This window comes from Brassica oleracea, chromosome C7 (assembly GCF_000695525.1).
Source record: "Brassica oleracea var. oleracea cultivar TO1000 chromosome C7, BOL, whole genome shotgun sequence".
Classification (NCBI taxonomy): Eukaryota; Viridiplantae; Streptophyta; class Magnoliopsida; order Brassicales; family Brassicaceae; genus Brassica; species Brassica oleracea.
Genome location: NC_027754.1, coordinates 39,463,580 through 39,488,652, shown reverse-complemented (window position 1 = coordinate 39,488,652; position 25,073 = coordinate 39,463,580). Strand labels below are relative to the sequence as shown.

Genomic DNA, 25,073 nt, shown 5'->3' with positions numbered 1-25,073 from the left:
CACATGATTGGAATTCGAGGTTGTGGTGTTGTGGAAAGAGTTCAAAGAGGGGAAAACTAAACTGGACCATGCTCTTGCGGATGCGTTCTTGAATGCGTTGGTCAAAGGAGGGTTCTTTGGCACGGCGATGCAAGTGGTGGAGAAGTGTCGGGAGATGAAGGTATTTGTGGATACGTGGAGGTACAAGGCAGTGTCGGGTGATGAAGGTATTTGTGGATAAGTGCAGTACGGACACTTGATCTAACACACAACAAGATCTGTATGTTTCTTCATCGAGAGTCTTATCTTTTGATTGTGTGTTTGAGTTGTTGTTGAAGGACTTTGTTGTGTTTATGCATCTGATGTTCCTGGAGAAATCAGCAAGTTAATCAATATGCAGCGTCTGGTGAGCCAACTTTTGACTCTCTCTGTATATTATTCATTGCTCAGTGCATTTGTATTAGCGATTCAATTGAATTCTTGTTGGTAGTTGCTTTGGATGTTAACTCTGTTCCATCATTCTCTTGAATTCTGTTGATGATCCAAGTTGGTTTTACAAAAATGCTGAAATTTTTACAGTTAATAGCTGATAATCTAATTGAACGCCTTCCCGGGAACCTTGGGAAACTTCAGTCTCTCAAAGTTTTGATACTTGATGGCAACCGCATCAGCTGTTTGCCTGATGAATGTAAGAATTATTCTCTTTAGTACAAGTATATTCTTTGTTTTCTTTTCTTTTGTGACTACCTTAAAACGATTTGTGTCTTTTTTATTTTTTTGGTCAGTGGGTCAGTTAATAAGGCTTGAGCAACTATCAATCTCAAGAAATATGCTCATATACTTGCCTGATACTATTGGTAGTCTTCGCAATGTACGTTTTAACTTCATTCACCACCCCCAAAGCATAGCTCTAGTTAGCTGTCTCTAATAAATTGGCTCTCTCTCTTATCAAAATGCAGCTAGTGTTGTTGAATGTCTCGAATAACAGATTGAAATCCCTTCCAGAATCATTAGGGAGCTGTGCTTCTTTAGAAGAAATACAAGCTAATGGTATGTTTCTAGTTTTCATTTTTAGAACATTATGTTTCCATTGAAAGTTTGAAATGTCCCTTTTTCGCTTCTGATGTGATCCAAAGACTCTCTACTGTTGTTGTAATGAAAGTGTTTTATAATTTTTTTTAAGAATCCATGACTAAGAGACTTGCAATAAACCACTTAAATGTTCACATTTCTTTCTAAGTCTCTTAACTCACTTTTACACTTTAAAAACTATTAAAAATTAATTAAGAAATCCTTTAGGGGGTTTAGGGATAATGATGCTCTTATAATGCAATTCTTATAAAATTTTAGTGACTCCCCTATTCATATTTTATATTTATGTTAGTAATTTTTGTTTTTGCCTCGGATAAAAACAATTTCCAGATCTACCACCGTCACATATAGGTTGGTACAAGTTAGAAATTAGAGGTGGTACACGTTAATTAGAAATCAGAGGGTACTAGGGAGAGGATTGTTACGAATAAAAAGCTAGTAAAGATAGTAAGAGCACGTATATGCTGGTTGGAGCTATAAACCGGGCTCGTCCACGTCTATTAGTACATATCTATTTGTCCATTTATTGTTTGTGGACAGGGAGTGATCATGTCCATTAGAAACCATGTCTATTAAGAACCAGGTCCACTAACATACATGTTTACATGGACTGCCATGAAATCCATAATGGACCATATAAAAAAAAGTTTAAGACTAAAATTCACCCATAAATTCATAAGTACAACAATACAACAATTATGGTTTTGACGGAAAATCAATTTTGCGGTTCTGGCGAAAAAAAATCAATTTTGCGGTTTCGGCGGGAAACTCGATTTTGCGGTTTTGGCGTGAAACTCGATTTTGCGGTTTTGGCGGGAAACTCGATTTTGCGGTTTTGGCGAGAAAACTTGATTTTGCAGTTTTGACGGAAAAAAACTCGATTTTACGATTTTGGCGGGAAAACTTGATTTTCTGATTTTGGCAAAAAACTCTGATTTTCCGATTTTCGCGGGAAACCCTGATTTTTCGATTTTGGCGGGAAAACTCGATTTTGTGGTTTTATTGGGAAAACTCGATTTTTCAGGTTTGGCGGGGAAACTCGATTTTCTGTTTTGGCGGGAAAACTAGATTTTACAAAAAATTTAATTTTGCAGTTTTAGCGGAAAAACATGATTTTACGGTTTTGGCAGGAAACCTCGATTTTGTGGTTGCGGCGGAAAAATTCAATTTTGCGGTTTTAGCGGGAATACTTGATTTTAAGGTTTTGGTAGAAAACTTGATAATAAGATTTTAGCGGAAAAAAATTGATTTTGCGATTTTGGTGGGAAAATTCAAATTTTAGAAACTCTAGCTTTTTGTGACCATTGGACCAACCGATTCCACATAGTCCAAATCCACTAAAACACACTACCCATTAATCTTGTGATTCTTATCCATTTATAATCTGAATAGACAAATGAGTGTCACTCATTTATATTTGGACATGGGCAACCAATGGCCGGCCCACCCATTTTACAGCTATAAGGCTGGTCGTCAGCCACACTATGGCATGCTGCTCTCAGTTGCAAACGTAAAATTCCCTTTGTATCCCTCTGTGAACCCTCCCACCTCTCCTCCAGAAAACCATTGACACCATGGCTTCTCAACCGTTAGATTCATACTCTTGATCACTTGGATTGTACCAGTCACCGGAACCACCAAGTCCAAGTCTCCACTGTACACAATGATTCGAACACCCTGACCCAGTATCTTGTGGAGGAGAGGAACCAATATGAGGTCTATATCATCTTGGCTCCAAGAATTTGTTATGGTATGGTTGCAAGGCTGCCACGCGTATGGTAGATTCGTGGGCTTGACATATATCGCTTTCTTAACCGTTTCACTGTTCAGATAAGCCGACACGTAGTATTCACTGCACGGATCATACACCATTACTGTGGTGCCTTTCTTGGGTTCACTAGTCAACGTGGCCTTTTTGCATACTGAGGCGAGTATGTTGTACCAGTCCACTTTTTCATCAGATCTTCTATTTCCGACATCGCATCGAAGCATTTATCAGAATGAGATTGTTCTAGGCATAGGAAAGGAAAACATACTAGTTGCTTGTGTATGTTCTCTTACCTGGGCTTTTCTCATTCAATATATCTGGATCTTTTGAGGTGGGAGAAGGTTTTAGAAGAAAAAGAGAGATGAAAGATTTTAAAATTAATGGCTAACCATATACTGGAAGTTGTAAAAGATAAGTTGTGTTTATATGGTTATAAGGAAAAAATAACAATTTTTGGTTTTTATTTATTTAACGAGACATGGATGATTTCTAAGATTAAATCCTTCAATGTTAAATAATAGGGCAAATCTCCAAAATAGCACATTTCTAAGTTTATATCACAAAAATAGCACTCAAAAACTAAAATGACCAAAATAGCATCTTTTTAAGTTTATCCTTTGAAAATTTTAATTTTTTTATTTTTCAAAATTTGAAATCTTATTCCCAAAACCTCATTTCTCAACTCTCAACCCTAAACCCTAAACTCTAAACCCTAAACCATAAACCCTAAACCCTAAACTCTAAACCCTAAACCCTAAACCCTAAAATCTAAACCCTAAACTCTAAACCCTAAACCCTAAATCCTAAACCCTAAATCCTAAACTCCACCCTTTAACTCTAAACCCTAAGTTTGTGATTTTTGATAAAACATTAAGTGTTATTTTCGTGACTTTTGACCTTGAGTGCTAGTTTGGGAACATAAACTTGATTTAGTGCTATTTTTGTTTTTTTCTCTAAATAATATGTAGTAACTATTTATAAATTACATTAGTGGTTTGTATATCAAACTATTGTGTTGTATATCAAATTATTGAGGTGCTCTACTCTTCCGCACTGTCTCTTTCTCAACTTCTACTCAGGGAACACTGGTTTTTCCGCTATGACCCGCAAACACAGTTTTTGCAGTTCGTAGCGGTTGACAGCGTTTCAAAACAATCATACAAACCGCTACAAATCGTTCTATACCGATACAAATCGTTCTAAACCGCTCCGAACCTCTTAAAATCAAAAGCTGATTCAAGCTAGCGTTTGCGGTTGAAGACGTTTGCAGGTAAAAAAAATAAATATAAAATTATTTTCAAAAATATTTTAAAATTAAAATTTTAAAATGGAAATATTATAAATAAAAATATATACATATTTTATATATTAATTAAAAATCACAAACAATATCATAATGTGTTTTATAAAAACTTTAAACTAACTATTTATTAGAATTTTTAAACATTTATATACTCACATATATAAAGATATACACATATATACATATTTTATATATTAATTAAAAATCACAAACAATATCATAATGTGTTTTATAAAAACTTTAAACTAACTATTTATTAGAATTTTTAAACATTTATATACTCACATATATAAAGATATACACATATATACAAACAATAAAATATTTTTTAAAAATGTTTAGTATAAATCTTCAAAACAAATTTTATTAAAATTATAACTTTCAACTAATTTAATTTTTTTATAAATAGACATAATATTTTATTAATCATATTATATTGATAATTATTATATTTTATTACGATAGTATGTTTTTATATTTTTATAATGCTATAATATGTTAATATGAGTAATTTATTATTAAACCGTTGTAATATCTTATAATCAATCAGTCATAAATATCATGAAAACAAAACAATTTTCAAACGTTATATCAGTCATACAAAACGCTTAATAACGTTTGAAACTGCAACCACCTGCATCTGCAAATTTTTGTACCCGCAACCGCAACCGTAACCGCTGCGTTTAAACCAGTCGAGCCCTTAGAACCTGGCGATTACATCCACGTATATAATATATACATATATAAATATACTTTTAGATATTTAGAGTGGTCAGTGACAAAAAAACAACTTTTGGATACCCAGCGATACAGCTGGTCTGCATTTCAATTACCGGCGCTTGAATAACACGTCCCAACGTAGGGCGTGTGGAAGTCCACAAAGTCCAAATGAAAAAATGGGTTGTGTCTTGTGTCAGAGAACGTGCAATGACCATGCAAACCATCTTTTAAAACAGTTTTCAATCTTTCTCTCTCTCATCTTCTCCGACCACACACACACACAACATAAAGATTAGAGATCCCATATCCCAGAAGAAACTTCCTCATAACTCAGATCTACTCTCTCTCAACAACATACACAAGCAACTAGTAAAATACGTACACCTTCTCTCTCTCTCTTTTTTTTGTCAACTGACCTTCTCTCTCTCTCTGACTCAAACTTTTTCTGATGATAAAATCTTTACATGATGGAACATCTTCATCTATTCCCCAAAGGAGCAGTGAGCGTCAGTCACTTGCAGAAGTTTCACTCTTGGCACTAATTAATAATGTCGATCAACTTGACTTTTTCAGGCAATTAAAATTTACTTTTTACTTCACTCATCGAATGTTCGAAACTAATAACGTTTACTTTTGCATACACAACGTTTACTTTTGCATACAAAAAAAAAAACTTATTTTCTTCTTTTATCATAGACAGTTTTTTACCTTTCCCTTTTTTTAACTTTGATTATTCATCTTTACTGGTTGTCTCACAGGAAACAGAGATGCATGTTTATACTGAAAGGTATGCTTCTTTTCTTTTCTTTTTTTTTTTGTCCAAAAAGAAAAAGAAGTTGTAGTTATTGCTCAAAAAAAAAAAAAAATTGTAGTTAAAAAAAGATTAATTAACTTGTCCTTGGAGCTAAAGTCCAACACAAGAAACAGAGAGACCTCTTAACGACAACAACCACTCTGTACACAAGACACCAAACTCTCTCTCTCTCTCTCTCTCTCTACAAAACCATCACTCCTCTCTACTCTAATTCAAGAGAGAGACTGAGAGAAAGCCATGGATGGGTACGAAGCAACTAGGATTGTGCTCTCTAGGATCCAAGCTTTAGACCCAGAAAACGCATCAAAGATCATGGGCCTCCTCCTTCTCAAAGATCACGGCGAGAAAGAGATGATAAGGCTAGCTTTTGGTCCCGAGACTCTTGTTCACTCTGTAATAGTAAAAACCAAGAAAGAGTTAGGTCTCATGACAAGGACTCCTTGGAGGAGTAAAGAGGAGTTAATTAGCCCTAAGAACAACAACAACAACCGTCGCGGCTCTTCTCTCAACCCTACTTCTCTGCCCTTCTACGCTAACGGAGGAAGATCTTTGGCCAGCGAGTTGGAGTTCAAGGATGATGTGAACTCAAGAGTGAAGAACTTTTTGGACGGTTTAGGGTTTGGTGATTCTGATTTAGGGTTTGGAGGTGTACCATGTTCTTACTTCGCTAGAGGCTTCTGCAAAAACGGAAGTAGCTGCAGATTCGTCCACGGTGATGGAGGAGACGAGTTTTTTAGCTCTCCAAGGAGATTCGAGCTTGTTAGGTCTAACTCTGTACCTCCAAGACTTGCGCACCACTTCATCACTCGTTCTTCTTTCATGATGGGAGATGAGTCACAGAAGCTTGGAAGATGGAGGCCTGAGAGGATTGATCTCTCTGCTATGTCTTCTCCAGCTTCCAGACAGATCTATCTGACATTTCCTGCCGACAGTATGTTCAGGGAGGAAGATGTGTCCAATTATTTCAGGTAATGGCTGCAAACACAACCAGTTAACATGTAGTTAGTTATTCCTTATGTGACTTACGTTGTTGTTATTGGTGGGTAATAGTACTTTTGGACCAGTTCAAGATGTGAGGATACCGTATCAGCAGAAGAGGATGTTTGGGTTTGTAACATTTGTGTACCCTGAGACTGTCAAGAGCATTCTTGATAAAGGGAACCCTCACTTTGTTCGTGAATCAAGGGTTCTTGTTAAGCCTTACAAGGAGAAAGGCAAAGTCCCCGAAAAATACAGGTACTTAAACTAGTAGTAGTAACTATCATACTTTTTGGACTAATTGTTCTTTGAATCCTTTCTTGTAGAACTAACCAAACAACAGAGCGGGAGCTGTCCCCAACGGGTCTTGATTCTAGCCCCAGGGATGCTATAGGTAAAGCAAACGCTAAAGCTCTTTGTCTTAACCTTTTGCTTGTGCGCCGTAGTGATTTGCTTGTGGTGCATGGAGGGAGAGGGTTTTACAACAACGGACAAGATGCTTTGTGGAGGAGCAAGTTTGAAGAAGAGATTCTTGAGCTTGAGAGGAGAAGGCTAATGAATCTGCAGCTTCTTGACGTCAAGAAGCATTTCCAACTCAATTCCCCTACTACTACTACACACATTCATTCCCCAAATCCTTTTAGCCAAACACTTGCATCTCCACGTCCATCGCCTGTGAAAGGAAGTTCCAAAGAAGGATCTGATGATGACACAATGAATCTACCAGAGAGGTAGGTCTATTCATGAACAAGGTATTGTTTTTTTTGTATTTTGGAATTGTAAGGTTGAAATAGCAAGTTTCTTTTGGATGGTGACAGGCTGGAGGATAGCTTGCCTGATAGTCCATTTGCGTCGTCCACAAATCATTTGCTTCTGTTTGCTGAGTCTGCAGACAGTAATGGATCAGATTTGTTGTCACCTTCTTCTGATAATGACGATAACTCAACTCCTTCTCCACTCTCTGACCCCTCCAATTCTGTCAGCTGCCAAATGCCTAGGTTTCAAGATTCAACTACGGTTTATGTGTTCTGCTATCAAGTAAATGGTAATCTAACATTGCTTTAATGAAACAATAGGTTGCTGCCGATTGAGATGTTATCCGGTAGGGGTGGACCGACCTGCCGTGTTGGGATATAAGCAGGTAGGAGTAGATTAATGGCTGGTGAGCACACTAAACAACAATCTTATAATTATGTTACAATTTTCTCGGTCTTTGTTGTTGTTGCAGGAAGAGAGGTGAGTAAGTAAGAAAACAGAGGAAGTTAAAGAAACTAATAATATTGAGACTCATAGTAACCAAAAGATGCAGAGATGTAAAAAATAAAGCAGTATAATTTGATGTAAGAGATAAATAAGAGAAAAAAGATTGTTGTACCATTTCTCTAGCTTTAATGTGTAACGTGATGGACCACACAAGATGATGTAATATGATATTATATAAATATATAGGACAAGAACTAGTGTAGTCTCTCTAAAAATTTACAAAAGAAAGAGATTACAATTTGTGTTTGAAAAGTATGTGTTGCTACCCTCTCACTCTAATCACTCTCCCAGCTTGAAAAAGACCAAGATATTCACTTTTGGTTATATTTTCTTCAACTATAATCTTAGGATTTGGTTGTATTTGGTTGTACAAGCATACATAAAATAGGAAGCCTACACACACCAAGTGAGGTGGAAAGTGTAAAAGGAGTAGGTGCTAACATCCATGGTTATTACCGTGATTTAAGTAACAAAGAAGCAGTTATGGACATATTGCACATGCAAAGACTAAAGTTATGATAGGTATTCAAATTAAATGAAATGTGTGATATTTTGTGTATCATTTATGATTTTGGCAAAGACACGGACAGTGGCGTTAGGTGGGGTACGCGAGAGAGAGAGAGAGAGAGAGAGAGAGAGAGAGAGAGAGAGAGAGAGAGAGAGAGTGCCATAAACTAACAACACTACAAAAATGGTAATAACTTGTGGTCTACTTACAACAGTATGTCGCTTCTATTATGTGAAATTTGGAAGTAAGACTCTCCAGTTCTTTGCTAAAAAAAGACTCTCCAGTTCATCATACATCATCTACGATCAAATGAATGTGAAGGCCATTTCTCTTTTCGGGTATAATAATACGCATATGTGATGTGAATATGTGATATGTGTGTTATACAACGATTTTCAAGCGTCTTGCTATATATATATCTATTATATATATATCTATTATATAAAATAATTTGACGTAAACGATCAAGTACGATTAGTATAGATCAACTGTGTATAATGAGCATATACAAAAAGTTGAATGCTGACTACTATAAATATTAGTGTGTATTAAATAGTTTTTCTAGACTAAAATTATCATGAACTCTTCTTTTTTTTTTGGTTTCTAGAAATGTAGAAACTGTTCATGTATTTACAAAGTTTAGTTTGGTCATTTCAGATTTTGGTTTTATTCAGTAGCAAAGTAAATGTAATTAGAAATTAAATGTAATTGTTTTTTTGTGGGTATATATTTGTATTTCAAAAATTCAGGTATCCGTTTGGTTTTAGGTTCGGTTTCAGTTTTCAGTTATAAAGATAAAAGATCTGCTCGGTTATTTGTAAAATTTAGTTAAATGTTAGTGTCGTTTTTACAGTTTGTTACGATTCGGTTCCCGATAAATGTGATTAGGCATGTACACTATTTTATATAGAAATTCATTTGAAAATAATTTATTTAATTTCAAAAAAATAATTATTTGATTTTAAAAATAAACCCGCGTTTTCTACGCGCGGATCAAAATCTAGTATACTCTTTAAAAATAAATAAAAATCTCCATAAATATACTCCAAATATTGTAAATTGGACTATATGTGGAATGTCAATTTTGTCGGCTACCTTTTTAAACCGGTGATCAGACGAGCCGAGAAAGATCGAAAGTTCTGAAATTAGTTAATTTAAGTACAGGGTAATGTTAGAAAAGCACAAGGCAGGTTGTTAAATTTTGATAATTGAAGAATACTTTATTAAATTTTCAAAAAAGAAGAGTTCATGATAATTTTAGTCTAGAAAAACTTAAAATCGGATCAAAGAAATCTCGACACTCTTCGCATTTGCTAGTTTCATAACATTGTTTTGGAGTGTTTATTGGAAACGACATAAATTTCTATAAAGGACCAAATATGTTTACCAAAGTACGTACCACTCTCAAGTACCTTTCACATCCCTAAAAATAGTTAGTAGCAATTAATGTGAAGAGAGTGAGTGATGGAATAAATGGGTGGTAGCGTCGTTAACCGTTGGTATTGGTTTCAGAGAAAGATGCACATACTGATATCCTTTTAATGATGATAAAAATCGAAACCTACCCAATCCAATCCGACTACAATTAAATGAGACGAAGAGCTAAATTTAATTGGCTTTTGAAATCGATCAACAATCATCTGCCGGCGAGATATCACAGCCAACGGGCTGCGCCAATATAACATACCCCAATTGAGTTACATTCGCTTTCATGTCAATCCAAAACAAAACTTAGAAAAGGTAAGACTTCCCTTTAGAATTTCGATTTACTCTATATGTCTACATACACTAGGGTAATTTTTTTAAAAAGAGCAAATGATGACATAATTTTTGTAGCCAAAACATGTAGCCAATACTAGGCAATTTAAACAAGTATCTCGTGTTGAAAAAAAACACGTTCTCTCTCTCTTAATCGCTCTCAACTAAAAGAAATCCTAGATCTGATTTGAGCTTGGGCGACCGGCGGCCTTTTCGTCGCTTCCGGTCTCCCCTTCTCTTTCTTTGCTTCTCTTCAGTCTCGCCTCTCTTCCTTCTTCTCTCTACGTGTTTCCTTTCTCGGTGCTCTGAGTTCACGCCTCCGCGATTCAGATTCGGCGTTCTTCTACTCGGAGTTCTGGAGAAGCATAGAGATGGGGCCGGTGAGGGGTTTCTTTGGGTCGATCAAGGAGACGCTGGTCACGGTCTGGTGTCAGATCTGGCTGCTGGAAGAGATTTGTTTTCTTCTTTGTCTTCTGTGCTCCTCCTTCTCGGCGTGGGAGAAAAGTCCCGCATGGTTTGAGCGTTCGTCGGTGTTCTTCTAACGGTGAGGGTGCGGTGTACATTTGTTTGGTCAGAGTCTTCGGTCGCACGTTTCTTAGGATCTGTCGGTCTTGTTTTCGGAGAGCCTTAAGAGATTTCTTTGTTCCAAGCTTGGAAGATCTGCCGCGGGTTCTCTGTTTTGGGGGCGCGTGAGACGGAGTGGTGCTGGTCTTGTCAACCGGTACTCTGTTTCTCGGTGGCAACGCGTGTTGGACAGGCTGGTTTCAGGAGCAAGATCTAGGACTGCTACTGACCGCTTTTCATAGGTAGTGCTGCCTGTCTCTGTTTTCTTATGTGTAGGTTCGAAGGCTAGTGGCGACTCTTGGAGGTTTCTCTTACCAAATAGAGCTCGGTCTTTGTTCTTGTGGGTGTGCTTGGTCTCTCGTTTTGCTGTCTGTCCGTGTTGAATGCAGGTTACGAGGGCTTCCGTGAGCTGTTCTTGGTTGTGCCCAATCATTAAGAGCGATCATCGGGCAAGCCAACTCTACCGGGTTCTGTCTCTCGTTTTCACTGCGGGTCTTCCTTTTGTGGCAAGCGCTTTGTTCCAATTAGGTTGTGTTCTCCGGTTAGCTGCTTGCTGGTAGTGTCGGTCCCCTATATGCTTAGATTCAAGTTTTTGTTTAGATTTGTTTATGTTCTCTGTCTCTTTGTAATCTCTGTGGTCTGTAAAAAATTAAAAAAGTGGTAATATATTTAACATGTTTACCAAAAAAAAAAAAGATTAGTATTAGTAATTAAATATTCCCTCAGTTTCCTTTTAGCCTTGTATACACAAATTAAGATTATATTTAATTTTGTATATTTACTAAATAAAAACATCATTACTAATATGTCTAACCACATTTCAATCCATAGATGAATATAAAATTAATAAATTTTATATTAAATTATAAAATGACATTTATTTTGAAACAAAAATTTTATTCTACAACAACTAAACTGAAATTGATAGAATATTGTTGTCATCATAACTAACATTTAAAATAAGTGATGTGCATGAATAAAGTTATAGACGACAAAATCAATGTTTTCTCCCTCAAGTCACTTGCATTAGGATTCACATAAAATTATAGTATTCTCTAATCTCTTCGACTCTAATGAAATAATATTGAGATTAGCCAAGATAGAGTGGAGCAACAAAAAAGAAGCAAAAGTTGTCTTCAACTTTGGTCCGGTGTGGTTCCCGCTCCCAAGATGCGTCATTGCTGCTTCAAATATTCTTATCAGGCCAGTTTGGTAAGTTTCTAAAGGTTCATAAGACTTACTCTTGGGCCCATTTAATACCCCAACCTTAAAAGAAGTTAAGCCGTCACAGAACCAGAAGTTGAATAGACACGAGTCATACGACACCACCGATGAAGACGATGGGATGGGACTCCAGTACGGGAGAGGAGATTCTGTGAGGTGATTGAATCAATGACATGCCAAAAAAGTTGTTTAAGCTACCGACTTCAAGAGCTGGTACACATGCAATGTAATCATTTGGGAGGACTCTGCTTGCCAAGAAACGGTTTACAATGAGAAGAAGCGGTTTTGGTCACACTCTAATGGCCTTCAGTCTCTGATATTTCTCTTCCTGATCAGGATCTCTACATCAGTGAAGTAGATCGGAACACTAGCATTAATAGGTCCATGCAAGAAGTAGAAAATGGTTTAAATAAAGGGTAAAAGCAGAGAGACAGAGAGAGAGAGAGGGATCACTGAACCGCATCAATAGGTCCATGCAACAGGCGATCACTATATACTACAAGACCATATTCAAAGCCTTGTCAAGGGCTGTGTAAATTAAGGACAAACATACTTTCGTATATTTATCTACACACATGACAAAAATTACACTACTACTTTTTGACAAGAAGTGCTTGAAAATAAACAAGTGAGAAACAAAACAAAAGAGGCAACAAAAAAAAAAAGTAAAGGAAAAAACTTCAAAGAACAACGAATTAACCTGTTCCGTCGAGTGAGAATCAGAGCTCGAGGTGCCCGTTTGCTCCATGAGTGACGGTTGTGGTGTGGTTTGAGGTGGGTTCGGTGGGTGAGGAGTGAAAGGAATCGTGGTTACGAGAGGATTTGGGTATGAAGAGGAGGTTGGTGGTGGTTGTGTACTTTGAGGAGAAGGTGTAGTCTTTTTGAAAGGAAAGACATGCTCATCAAACCGGACATGGCGAGACACATAAATGCGACCAGTGTTCTGTTGAAGACAAAGATATGCGCTTTGTGTCTGAGAGTATCCGATGAAGACACAGGGAGTAGATCGATCCTCAAGCTTGTGACTCGTATACGGCCGTAGCCAAGGGAAGCAGAGGCTCCCGAAGACGCGAGTCTTATTGTAGTTTGGGTGATTCCCGAAAAGCTTATGTATCGGAGTATCCATGTGAAGGACTGGAGTTGGTTGACGATTGATGAGGTAAGTTGCTGTTGAGAACGCATAGGACCAGTATGTTTTTGGCATGTGGGCGTGGGTGAGTAAGGTGAGACCGGTCTCGACGATATGCCGGTGCTTTCGTTCAGAGACCCCGTTGTGTTCGGGAGTATGCGGAGGAGAGGTGAGATGTGAGATGCCTGCTTCAGTTAGGAGTTGACGGAGAGCAATAAATTCCCCGCCGTTATCTGAGTACAGCGTGCCTATCTTTGTCGAGAATTGGTTCTCCACTAGAGGTTTGAACGCTGTGAAAGTTTCCTTGACTTGTGACTTCAGTTTGAGAGGATATAGCCAGGTGTAGCGGCTGTAATGATCCACAAGAACAAGGTAATACTTAAAGCCATCAACTGAGATTATTGGAGAACTCCATAAGTCTGTGAATATATATTGTAGGGGTCGGGAGGAAAGAATAGAGCTTTGGTTAAAAGGCAATTTATGAGTTTTATTGATGGCACAATCTGAACACAAAGTAGTTTGAGATACAGATTGAGTAAAAGGTAAAGAGAATTTTGAAATAATAGTTTTAAGAATAGAAGCAGACGGATGTCCTAGGCGGTAATGCCAATCAGACAGTTTGTTTTTGGGTGCAGGTGAAGTAAAGAAGGCTTGAAGGGTTGAAGGGTTGGCTGGCCACTCATAGAGCTCATCCTTGGTCTTGCCTTGGATTAACGGGGCCCCCGAGCTGAGATCCTTCACCTGAAAGGATGCAGGAAAAAATTCAACAGATACTTGGTTAGCATTACATAAGCGATAGACTGAAATGAGATTTTTTTTAATATTTAGCACACAGAGAACATTGTTCAGAGATAAGTTTCTTGTAGCTGAGGGCAGAGTAATAGAACCAGAGTGTGTTATGGCGAGACCAGAGCCATCTCCTATCAGCACAGAGTCATCACCATAGTATGGTTGAGTGAGCGACATGTTGTGGAGATCACTAGTTAGGTGGTGTGTCGCACCTGAATCCATAAGCCATGCTGTAGAGGGGTGTGGAGCCGAGAGAGCAAGGTTAGCTCGTGGCTGCCAGGGACGGAAGGGAGAAGTGCTGACGTTGTTGTATTGAAGTTGAGACGTCTGTGGCATCTGGGGACAACGCCTGGCACTGTGACCGAAGACACTACAAATTTGGCAGCGACCTTGGTATCCTTTCGACGGCTTGTACTCCTGCTTCTGGAACTGGTTTGGCTTGTTGTTGTTATTGTTGTTCCAGTTGGAGTTGTTGCCTCGTTGTTGATGTGGCTTTGAGCGAGTTGTCGCCATGTTCGCTGTAACTGGAACCACCGGGTTGACAGAAGGAGTGGAGGTCGCCAATATCTTTGCTTCCTTGTTGATCAGCTTCTCATGGATCTCGATGATAGAAGGCGAGATCTCACGACCCTCGACTTGATCAGTGACTGTCTTATACTCTTCGGGCAGACCATCAACAATGAATTCAATCTTATCCTCAAGATCTAGAGGCTTGCCAAGGAGAGCCAACTGATCAAACCTTGTAGTAAGACCACGCATGTAGTCGTCAATGGTCTTGTCTCCTTTGGTGTAGTGCTTGAGTTGGAGACGAAGCTGTTGGATATGACCTCGAGTTGGCGTGGCGTAGGTGGTGCTGAGTGACTTCCAGACATCGTTAGATGTCTTGGTGTTGGTTACCATTGCTTGAATCGATGGAGACAAGGTACCAATCAGGGCACTGTAGATGAGGCGGTCTTGACGACGCCACTTGGTGAAGGCTGGATTCACAGTAGTTTCGTCATTGACGGTGATGGTTTCTTCTGGTGCCGGCGTGGATCCGTCAAGATGTCCTACAAGGTCGTAACCATCGAGGAGAGCAGTGACTTGGAGATTCCAGGTCATGAAGTTTGTTGTCGTGAGCTTAGTGATATTCACCATATTGATGTTGAGTAGATTCTGGTTGTTTTGAACAGTTTCTGCAAGAGGAGCGGCCATTGTTAAAGCTTAACGAAGGAGACGGAGTTTGAAGGTGGCGGCCGAGAGAAAAAAAAAAAATTCTAGGGTAATCTTATGCTCTTGATACCATGTTAAGATTGTATTATCTTATCTTTAACACTATACATGAGGACTTATATATACTAAACTCAGAGGTGACCCAATAGCTATAAATTCCTAAAACAGAGGAACTCAAATCATAGAAGATATTCTCGAGATATATGGGATATCTCTTACATAAAATGCAAAAGGATAGAGACATCTTAGCTAGAAGAGGTAGAAGCCAAACTCTCATTACTAAGCAACTCTTCCCAGAAACCGTCGTCCAACTCTCTCTCGACCACCATGTCCTCTTCTTCCTTGACATTTCTCTGTCTCCTATACCCTTGCATCTCCAGAGCCAGAGCCTCAAGTTCAGACACCGAAGAACCTCTTTCCCTCTCTTCTACCTCAACCTCAACCTCCTTAAATCTCATGTCTCTCTCCTGGAGTAGCTGATACAGAAACGTAGGGCCCTGCAACGCCCTAGCCAAGAACGACATCATCTTCTTCTGTTTCTTCTCTGCTCCTTCAATCCTCTGTTCCATTGATTTGATGTAAATTCTCGCTGTTTGTTGCTGCTGTCTCAGACTTGCCAGCTCCATCGACAGCAGTTGCTTCTCCTTAAGAAGCTGTACGCAAGGATCTTGAATGGATGAAGCGGAGGAGGCTCGCCTCTTGATGCTCTTCAGTAAATGTCTCTGTCCCAAGAGGAAACCTTCGTTTGCAAACTCCCATCTCTCTGCCTCTATCTTTCTAAAACCCTATAAATAGTTTTCAAAATTTTATTTGAAAATATCTATGAGGTTTCAAAAGTGTGATTAAACAAACAAAAATTATGGGAGAGAGATGTGTACTAGTGGAAGATAATATAAAAAAAAATAGAACAAGTGGGCAACCTTAATCTATAAAAATATATACCGTGATAAGATTGATGACGCTTTCATGATTATTTTAAGAACCAAGTTGGCACGAATCAAGATTCTAGAACTTGCTAATTGTTTTAGAAACCAAGTTGACAAGAACCATAAGTCTAGAACTTACTAATTGTTTTAGAGAGCTGGGGTGGCACGAGCCAAGATTCTAGAACTTACTAAAGAGACTTCTTCTTCTCCCACTATCAGACAGAATCTACATTATTCGATGTTTCTAGAAATAACCCATTTTTGCAGTAAAAAAAAAATGAATTTTACTAACACAGGAAAAAAGAGCATTTGCAAAACAGAGGATTGCTCAGAGAAAAGAAGAAGACTTACGTAAGTGTTGAGTTGTCTGACGAAGCTTGAGAAGTTGCTGTGTTTGAAGTGACGAGGGAGAAGAAACTCGGAGAAAGAATGCAAATCCCAGACGACAAAACTAGTGCCTCCTCTGTTCCAAGACACGATGTGGTCCGTGTTTGGATCCTCCACAATCTCGAATGTCTTGATCAGAAACGGAGGCGGTCCTATTTCGTGCAACCCTTCAACTGGTTTTGGTGGTGACAGTGGTGGATCATTTTCTCGGTGGAGAAACGGATTCATTGATTTAAAACAAAAGAAATGATTTTTTTGGTATCTTGGATCAATCTTCCAACTAAACCATCTTGGAAACTGTTTGCTTTTTTTTTATCGGATTTGAAAGTGAATGATGAAAGTGATTTGATGTTGTGGTGCTGACATATGGTTTAAGAGTTCGTTAATGGCAGTTGGGAGGGAGAAGAGATGAAGATAATATCCACGTAGGCCATGGCGAGGTGGCTTAAATAGGAGGAATGAGTGGGAAAGTGAGTGATAATATTAAATTGAATATTAAATTATACAAATATAGTACTCTTTCTCACTCGACTTTAGAAAATTCGAAAGTTCCGGAATATTAAGAGGAGAAACGGGTTGGGTTCGAAACTTCTCGAACTTCATGTATTGACGACTGTGCGCCGGTATAGGTTTCACGTGGTGCCCATCGTCTTAAGAACTTCATTTAAGAATATAAAACTTGACAACGTTAATAAAGTGACAATTCGTTGATTGGTTTTAATTAACTGTTTTTCATGTTGATGTGACATTCGGTCCATCTGGACATCTGGTTTGTTATCTAAACCTGTTGATTAGCAAATATTTATTTAATTATTCTAGACCAGTGTTGTTAAAACCGGACCGACCCGATGGTTAGACCGGATTCAACCATGAACCGGGTATATAAACAGGTTGGGTCTAATAATTGGTTCAACCATGAACCGATCACGTAGCCAGATTAGATCTTAAAGTTATTAAACTACGAAAACTATCAAAAATCTACGAATCATCCATATAAACATAAAACTAGTTTATATTTATAATGTTTTATGTTTAAAAGTTATTTATATTTTAATTATGTATCATATTTACTAACATTATTTTTAAATTTATATACTAAAAGTATATTAAACCGGATTATTGAACCAGGTTTGACCCGGTCAAACTATATTAAACCGTGACCCAAAAAAATTTCGGTCCAGCTCCCGGTCCGGTTTTAAAAACACTGTTCTAGACTGGACAATCAAAACAGTGTCCGGTTTGGAACATGTTTTTTTTTCATGACAACAAATATAGTAAAAAGAAAATAGTATCGCTAAAAACGACTTGTATATTTCTGACCATAAAGAACAATTCCTAATTTGTCCGCTTGGTCTTTTCTTAGACACTCTCCTAGCCGCCCTTTTTTCCTGATATCGGATGATTCTCGGACAGGTGTTGAACAGTTCAAGTGACACTTGATCAATTAATGCGGCGGCTTGTGATCCGTGCATGTGCTCAGCATTCTGGTTTTCGTTACTGTTAAGCTTAATATCAAACTGAATCGTTCAAATACGAGTAGTTTTTTTTTCGTTCTTAAAAACCCTATTGCAGATACTTACCACGAATTATATCAAAATTTCAAAACTGGTTAAATGTATCAATTATTTAAATAAAAAATATACATGAAAAAATAAATATGTTTTTGCAAATAAAAGTGATAATTGGAGTGAAAAATACATGAGAACCAAAAGTTTATTGCAACTAATGAAAAATATTAAGTTTCAAAAAAAAAACTAATGAAAAATATCTTAATTTTCTCTCTTTCTATTTTCTATTAATGTTTTTCTCATTTTTTATATTATTTTTTCGATGGCTGTCATTGTTTTTTGCAGCCACCAAAAGCTCATTCTTCCATGATAAAAAGAGATTCATTTTTTCTTTTTTTTTTAATGTTTTTTTGTGCTAAATTTTTTTTTTCATCAACCGTCTATTCTAATTTTAATTGGCTCATAAATAAATCTATTAGTGGTGTTCACAGTTTTGAAAGTGTTTGAGAATAACTCTCATTTTTGTCGCCCTCTTCAACTCATGCTCCTTCCTATGACTGGGATTAGATTAGGTTTGTCTTCTCGGTTTGTGGCAGCATGTGTAACATCTTTAATCCGGTCTAAAGTCAAAGTTTATTTGATCAGTTGTGTAATAATCATACAAAAACATGTAGGATCAACTATTTTGGATTCAAACAAAACTAAAATTGTAACAATTTGTACAAAGACATTTTTCCCAAAGTTACCAAGAAGGAACCCAAAACCCCAATTGAAATGTTCAAGTACACATTCTATATCAAACAACACTTTCTCAACCCGAAGTACATCTTAAAATTAGTTTGTTCTGAAGCAGGCCAGTTATAACATGGAACCCAAGTATTATTTTATAAACTGATTTATTCATATAGTACTTAGATTTTACATTGGTAAAAGATACACATAAATCTTGGGGACCTCAGCACTCAAAACATCATCATACGTACTAAGCACATTTACATTTGCAAAATGGCACACCTATACCACTTTTTAAACCAAATTTCTTCAAACCGTAGAGTATTTCATTAATAATCACGGCCTGTAAAATAAATATGAGCAATTATTTTGCTCATTGAGTACTTCTCCCTACCCGCATAATCACTACACTACCAGACATTATTTAAAGCCTTGTCAAATTTCAGCGGCTGTGGAGTTACTGACAAACTATTTTTCATATGATCATCTACGTACATAAATGAACTACAACGTGTTGTATAGACATTTAGTTTACACTACTACTTGATAAAAATGCTTAAAAATAAACAAGGGAACAAAAAGGTGCTTGAAAATAAACAAGAGAACAAAAAGGTGCTTGAAAATAAACAAGGGAACAAAAAAAAACAAAAACTTCAAAGTACAACTAAAAGGATGCATCTTAGTTAGAAGAGGTAGAAGCCAAAACTCTCAATACTAAGCAACTCTTCCCAGAAACCATCGTCCAACTCTCTCTCGACCACCATGTCCTCTTCTTCCTTGACATTCTTCTGCTTTCCATATCCTTGCATCTCTAGAGCCAGAGCTTCCAGCTCCGACACCGAAGAGCCTCTTCCTCTCTCCGCTGCCTCATCCTCAAGCTCCTTAACCCTCATATCTCTCTGCTTAAGTAGCTGATGCAGAAACGAAGGGCTCTGCATCGCTCTAGCCAAGAACGACATCATCTTCCTCTGTTTCTTCTCTGCTCCTTCAATCCTCTGTTCCATTGCTTTGATGTAGCTTTTATTGGTCTCCTGCTGCTGTCTCAGACTCACCAGCTCCATCAACAGCAACTGCTTCTCCTTACGAAGCTCTATGCAAGGATCTTGAATCGATGAGGACGATAAAGCAAAGGAAGCTCTTCTCTTGATGCTCTTCAGTAAATGTCTCTGTCCCAAGAGGAACCCTTCGTTTGCAAACTCCCATCTCTCTGCTTCTATCTTTCTAAAACCCTATAAATAGTTTTCAAAATTGAATTTGAAAATATCTATATGGTTCACTGAATAAATGTGATTAAAAAACAACAATTTATTGGAGAGAGATGTGTGTACTATCAGAAGATATTATAAAGAATGGAACAAGGGGGCAACCTTTAGTGAATAAAAAAAATTATTTCGATGAGATTGATGACTCTTTCTTTGATTATTTTAAGAACCAAGTTGGCAGGAACCAAGACTCTAGAACTTACTAAACTAAGTCGACAGGAACCAAGACTCTAGAACTTACTAAACTAAGTCGACAGGAACCAAGACTCTAGAACTTACTAAACTAAGTCGACAGGAACCAAGACTCTAGAACTTACTAAACTAAGTCGACAGGAACCAAGACTCTAGAACTTACTAAACTAAGTCGACAGGAACCAAGACTCTAGAACTTACTAAACTAAGTCGACAGGAACCAAGACTCTAGAACTTACTAAACTAAGTCGACAGGAACCAAGACTCTAGAACTTACTAATTGCTTTAGAAGCCAAGTTGGTACGAATCCAAGATTCTAGAACTTACTAAAGATATTTCTTCTACTTCCACTACCGCACAGAATCTACATTTTCGATGTTTCTAGAAATAACCAATTATGCAGTAAAAAGATGAATTTCACTAACAGAGTATAAAAACAGAGCATTGCTGTTTTTGTTTTCTTGGGGTCAGAGAAGCTAGACAAAAGAAGAAGACTTACGTAAGTGTTGAGTTGTCTGATGAAACTTGAGAAATTGCTGTGTTTGAAGTGACGAGGGAGCAGAAACTCAGAGAAAGAATGCAAATCCCAGACGACAAAACTAGTGCCTCCTCTGTTCCAAGACACGATGTGGTCCGTGTTTGGATCCTCCACAATCTCGAATGTCTTGATCAGAAACGGAGGCGGTCCTATTTCGTGCAACCCTTCAACTGGTTTTGGTGGTGACACTGGTGGATCACCTTCTTGGACCGGAAACGGATTCATCGATTTAAGAAAATGAAATGATTGTTTGGTATCTAGGATCAATGTTCCAATTAAACCATCTTGGAAACTGTGTGTTTTTTATCGGATTTGAAAGTGAATGATGAAAGTGATTTGATGTTGTGTTGCTGACATATGGTTTAAGAGTTCGTTAATGTCAGTTGGGAAGAGAAGAGAGGAAGATAATATCCACGTAGGCCATGGCGAGGTGGCTTAAATAAGTAGAGTGGAAGAGTGAGTAATAATATTAAATTGAATAAAAAATATATAATTATAGTACTCTTTCTCACTCACTCGACTTTAGAAAATTCGAAAGCTCCGGAATATTAAGAGGAGAAAAGGGTTGGGTTCGAAACTTCTCGAACTTCATGTATTGACGACTGTGCGGTATAGTTTTCACGTGGTGCCCATCGTCTTATGTCTATTTAAGAATATAACTAGATTTTCATCCGTGCGGTTTTTGTTTTCACTTTTCTATACATAAATTATTGTTTTAGAATATAAAAAATATATATTTTTAACATTAATCATATACTTAAATATTTATATAACTATTTCAAATACAATAATTTTATAATTTACATGTTATAACAAATCAATTTTGTAAAACCGTATGTATTTTGTCACTTTTTATTATATTTTTATCTTATTGTATTTGCATTTAGTTATTAAGCAAATAAATATATTCATGAGAAAACATATTTGAAAATTATTTTGTATTTAATTTATGCTAAATTTTGATCCGTTTTTCAAAGATGGATTTCCTTTTACCAATATTTTTTATGCTTATTCATTTTAGATAATATATTATTGTATCTACAAAAGTCTAAAATAAATTAATTTTTAGACATGTATTATATATTTTGCTAATTTTAAACCGTTTTATAATCATATTATATTTTTAAAATAAATAGTTTATATTTATGAAATAAAATTTATAAATTTATCAACTGAATATACTTTTATCATATTTATTTAAATATAATAGTTGTATTTTAACATTATAATGACTATAAAGTAGATAAAATATGATATAATTTATTTATTTTTAATTTTATAAACGATAAATTAAAATACACTAAATTTTTACACAGATTTATTAGCATTTTTAAAATATAATGTATAAATGAAAATATATTATATTATGAAAATATAATATAATATATATTATATTATATTATATTTAAAATGAAAATATTATTAGCTTTTAAAAAATACATGTTATTTTTTATATAGTTTTGAACATAAATATTTTATACATGTATTATATAGTTTGCTAATGTTAACATATTTTGCCAACATATTAGATTTTATTTTTGAACATAAATATTTTATACTTACGAAAATAAAATATATAAATCTATAAATTTAATACAATTTTATTATATTTACCTCAATATAATAATTTTATTTTAATATGATTGATTATGATTATATAATAGATAAAATATTATAATTTTTTTTTATTTCATTAACGATAACTGAATATATTAATGTACAATAATATTTTAAACTAATTTCAACATTAGTAAAAATATTTAAATATAATTTTGAAAATGAAGATCTTGTAAAAATATTTTAAAACAAATTTGTTAAAATTTTATATCAAAATGAAAAGATATCAAAAGATATTATGATTAAAGTATTTTAATGATTATATGTATTATTAGTCTTAATAAAATACATTTAATAAAATTTTTAAGTGATGGTCCAAATTAAAAAATCACAAATGAAAGAAGTCATGACTTCTATTTTAATATATAAGATACTTGACAACATTAATGATGTGACAATTCGATGATTGGTTTTAATTAACTGTTTTTCATGTTGATGTGACAATTGGTCTATCTGGACATTTGGTTTCTTATCTAAACCTGATGATTATCAAATATTTATTTAATAATCATTCTAAACTGCACTATCAAAACAGTGTCCGGTTTGGAACATTTTTTTCTTTTTTATCATGACAACAATATATAGTAAAAAGAAAATAATATCGCTAAAAACGACTTGTATAAACAATTCATAACGACGGCGGGCTCTCTCTCTCTTATCTCTCGAATCTTTTAGAGAGAGAGAGTGTCGATGTTTTGGTCTTGCCGGCGAGTTCCGGCGGTGTGATTCTCGTCGATCGAGAATCTGTTCCGGCATAGGTAGCTCCAATAGTACCTTTGGCTGGCTTATGTTTCCAACAGCGGTTCTTTCTCTTGGAAAGCCGTTGGCTTTTGGCTCCGACAACAACATCAGCAACTCCGGTGTAATCGTCGGCTCTTGGCTCCGCCTCTAGCTCTCTCTATTGGTGTAGATGGCGGCGTTTCACTGGTTCCCCAGATGTCTGATCTTTGTTATGGTGCTCGTTTGTTCAATCAAAGTCCGGTTCTCTCTTCCGATTGAAAGTCGGAGATGGTAGGATCGACTTTTTGATTGAACCCCTTTTCTTATGAAACGAAGATCCTTATGCTTGGCCTTGGCGTTTCCGGTTGCTTTGGATCTATGATGGCTCTCGGCTTCTGTCGATTAATGCTTTCCGGTTGGTGCTCCGGCGTTCTAGGCGTCAGCGATATGGCTATATCCTTTGCTAAAGTTGTCCAACGGTTATTCTTATTCGCCGTCCTGTTCCGGTGTGTTCCGGTGGATCGGCGGTAAGTCTCTCCGACAACAACTTTTCAGTCGGTGAAGAGATAGGTTTTCGCTTCGCACGTGTCCCTCCAGCTAACAAGACGTAGCTTCCATGCCAATCTCTTCCTTTGGGCTCTTTTGTTTGTTGGGCTTTTGCGTCTTTCTTGTAATTTTGGTCTTTGGGCTTCTTTGTATGAATTTTTGTTTATTAATCTAAAGATGACAAAAAAAAACAATTCCTAATTGGTCCGCCTGGTCTTTCTTTAAACACTCTCCTAGCCACCTTTTTTTCCTGATATCAGATAATTTTCTGGTGCTGAACTGGTTAAGTGACACTTGATCAATTACTGCGGCGGCTTGTGATTTGTGTCTGTTCTCAGCATTCTGGTTTTCGTTACTGTTAAGCTTAATATCAAACTGAATCGTTCAAATACCAGAAGTTTTTTTTTCGTTCTTAAAAACCCTATTGCGGATACTTACCACGGATTATATCTAAATTTCAAAGCTTGTTAAATGGAACAATTATTTAAATAAAATTATACATGAAAAAATAAATATGTTTTTGCAAATAAAAGTGATAAGTGGAGTGAAAAATACATGATAACCAAAAAAAACTAATGAAAAATGACTTAATTTTCTCTTTTTCTATTTTCTACTAATATTTTCACAATTTTTATATTATTTTTTCGGTGGCTATCATCGTTTTTTGCAGCAACCAAAAGCTCATTCTTCCATATGGTAAGAGAAATTCGTTTTTGTTATAAACCAAGTGGTGATCGATCCATATCAGGCCCAAACCGTCCGGCCCATCAGCTATCCATCCGGCCCATTCGCTAATGACTTAAGCGAATGAAAGTTTACATTTATCTATACTTGATGTTTATCCTTTTCCATATGTATTTAGGATAAGTACTATTTCCTATTCATTAGGAATAGGATTTTTTTTTCACTTATGACGGTATAAATAAGATGGTCTAATACTTGTATAAATATAGACCTCTGGTCATGAGTAATAATAAGCTTACACATCATCTCTTTTATAACACGTTATCAGCACTATAACCTCTAACCCTAAGCCCCCACGAAATTCTTTAAACTCAGCCGAATATCACAAAACTCTAATTCCGGCGGAACTTCAAAGAGATCGTTCTCCCAAACAGTGAGGACCCAGACGACGATCAATATATCAAATTGAAGCTCTCGCCGAGACGAATCAGACGCTGCAAACCGCTTGTCGATCCGACCACTGACGCGCCGTCACGCTCTGCTACATTAGCTCTTTCTAGACGTGATCAAGTAAACCAGACATTCTCCTTCTTCCCTGTTCGTGATCCGACCAAGCAAGCAGCCCGTCCGCGACCCGACTTGAAGAACGATCAGCTCGCGGCCTCCTTCTCTCTTTGGTGGTCCAAATCTACACTCCATAAGTCTCTAAAGGTAAAACTCGAAACTTAAAAGAACCTACACTGAATTTGGTTGATTGATAAAGATCTGAACCATTAAAATTTGAAGAACCCTAATCTAGGATAATAGAAACCCTAACATATGGAACTAAGTTTTGGTTAGATTGTTTTCCTGTTAAGTTG

General features: G+C 36.5%; 1 protein-coding gene and 2 pseudogenes across 1 annotated transcript; 1 reads left to right on the top strand and 2 right to left on the bottom strand.

The window, feature by feature from the left end:
* Window positions 1-1,011: 1,011 nt before the first annotated feature.
* LOC106306599 lies at window positions 1,012-8,124 on the top strand (annotated as a pseudogene).
* A 4,384-nt stretch (window positions 8,125-12,508) lies between these two features.
* Window positions 12,509-16,842, bottom strand: LOC106302000 (heat stress transcription factor A-7a-like). The gene is made up of 3 exons (XM_013738503.1): window positions 16,379-16,842; window positions 15,322-15,886; window positions 12,509-12,663 (listed from the first exon to the last, which is right to left on the bottom strand). Exons 1-2 carry the CDS (start codon window positions 16,640-16,642, stop codon window positions 15,347-15,349), a joined length of 804 nt encoding a protein of 267 aa, XP_013593957.1. The 5' UTR covers window positions 16,643-16,842; the 3' UTR covers window positions 12,509-12,663; window positions 15,322-15,346.
* Window positions 16,843-19,010: 2,168 nt separating this feature from the next.
* Window positions 19,011-21,092, bottom strand: LOC106301999 (annotated as a pseudogene).
* Between the last annotated feature and the right edge of the window lie 3,981 nt (window positions 21,093-25,073).